Raw genomic sequence first — 1,530 nt, forward strand, 5'->3', positions numbered from 1 at the left:
CGGGCCCGCGCGAAGGCCGCCGACCAAGACGGCTCCGGGGTGCCGAGCGAGCGGGCTCTGAGCGTGGGGTGGCTCTCCCCTCCCCAGGCGCGTGTACATATCCTACCTAGACAGCATTCATTTCTTCCGGCCCCGGTGCCTGCGGACGGCGGTTTACCACGAGATCCTCATCGGGTACTTAGAATACGTGAAGAAATTGGGGTGAGTGTAAATCGTTCTCAACTGTGACGAGCTTTGCTCCTGTTTTCCGCTAGGTGTGTGTCTAGTGACATGAGAGTACTTTCAGATTTCTATGGTGACGCCCCTCGCCGGGCCGGCGGTGCCCGCTGCCCCGGCCTCTGTGCCCCCTTTCCCACCCTGGCTCCTCCGAACCTGGCTGTGCGTGTTTCCGCATCCTGACACCGCCGCTCCGCGGGGCCTGTGCCCTGCACCCCCAGCCTGCCTCCGTGGGCGTGTCCTCTCCGTGGCTTCCCCCAGCGGTGGTCTCTGGCCTCTGGCGCTTTTCTCTTTTCTCTTTTTATGTTCTAATCTGTCACAGTCCCTTTGCAAATTTTTGAGTTTGTTTTTTGGATTTTGTTATTTTTTTTTTTGAACATTTATTCATGCATATAAAAACTGGGGTCCAGGCCAGAGGTGCGGGGGGTGAGAGGACTCCCCAGAGACAGAGTATGGAGCGGAACAGCTGGCTCTACCAAAATCCACTGCTGAGAGGGCCACGGGGAGACGGGAGGCGTCCGCCGCGCCCTGGGGTCCCCCCTGGCCGGGGTGGGACTCGTGCTGCGGGCTGCGGGCAGCCCCACAGTGCTGCGCTTCAACCCGCTGCGCCCCCAGGGAGGCCTGTAAGTTGCTTCTTGACTGGAGCATCCTGAGCAGAGTGGACGCCTCTCCCTGGTCCCCCCCGCGCCCACCGGCTCCCGCAGCCCCCCCCCGGCCCATGCCCACGCCCCAGAAGCCAGTGTGCCCCACGCCACCACGCCAGTTTTTGGAACCATTGGTGTCTCGCGCGTCCTGCATGCGTGTTCTGGTCATTTGTCTGTTCTCTCTGCTCTGCACGGCCCCACCTCTGCTTCTTGGCTGTTCTGCTCAAGGCGGGACTTGGCGTAGTGTTTTCTCCTGAGCTATACTCGTGTGTCCTGCAGGTACGTGACAGGACACATCTGGGCCTGTCCCCCAAGCGAAGGGGACGACTACATCTTCCACTGCCACCCCCCTGACCAGAAGATCCCGAAGCCCAAGCGCCTGCAGGAGTGGTACAAGAAGATGCTGGACAAGGCGTTCGCGGAGCGCATCATCCACGACTACAAGGTGCCGTGGGCGGGGCCCTGCGCGGCTGCCTCTCGCGCGGTCAGCTGGGATGCGGAGCCAGGCCAGGCCCAGAGGAAAGCGCAGCCGCCTCTCGCTGCCCCGTCAGGGTTTTAGCGGCCCCCCAGAGCCGTGCAGCGGGGCTGCTCCACCCCGCGGGCGGCCGTCGGTGCTGGAGGGGCCTCCTCCGCTGCCCGGGCCGGGGCCGGCGGCTCACTCTGTGCTGGG

General features: G+C 63.5%; 1 protein-coding gene across 1 annotated transcript in view; it reads left to right on the top strand.

Moving 5' to 3' along the window:
• The window catches only part of CREBBP (CREB binding protein), a 75,259-nt gene that overhangs the window by 69,031 nt on the left and 4,698 nt on the right, over positions 1–1,530 (top strand). Inside the window, 2 exon segments of the mRNA XM_012731673.1 lie at positions 63–201; positions 1,140–1,434. Coding sequence (XP_012587127.1) covers positions 63–201; positions 1,140–1,434 — 434 coding nt within the window.

Source organism: Condylura cristata, unplaced genomic scaffold (genome assembly GCF_000260355.1).
Source record: "Condylura cristata isolate star-nosed mole 26May11 unplaced genomic scaffold, ConCri1.0 scaffold00032, whole genome shotgun sequence".
Lineage (NCBI taxonomy): Eukaryota > Metazoa > Chordata > Mammalia > Eulipotyphla > Talpidae > Condylura > Condylura cristata.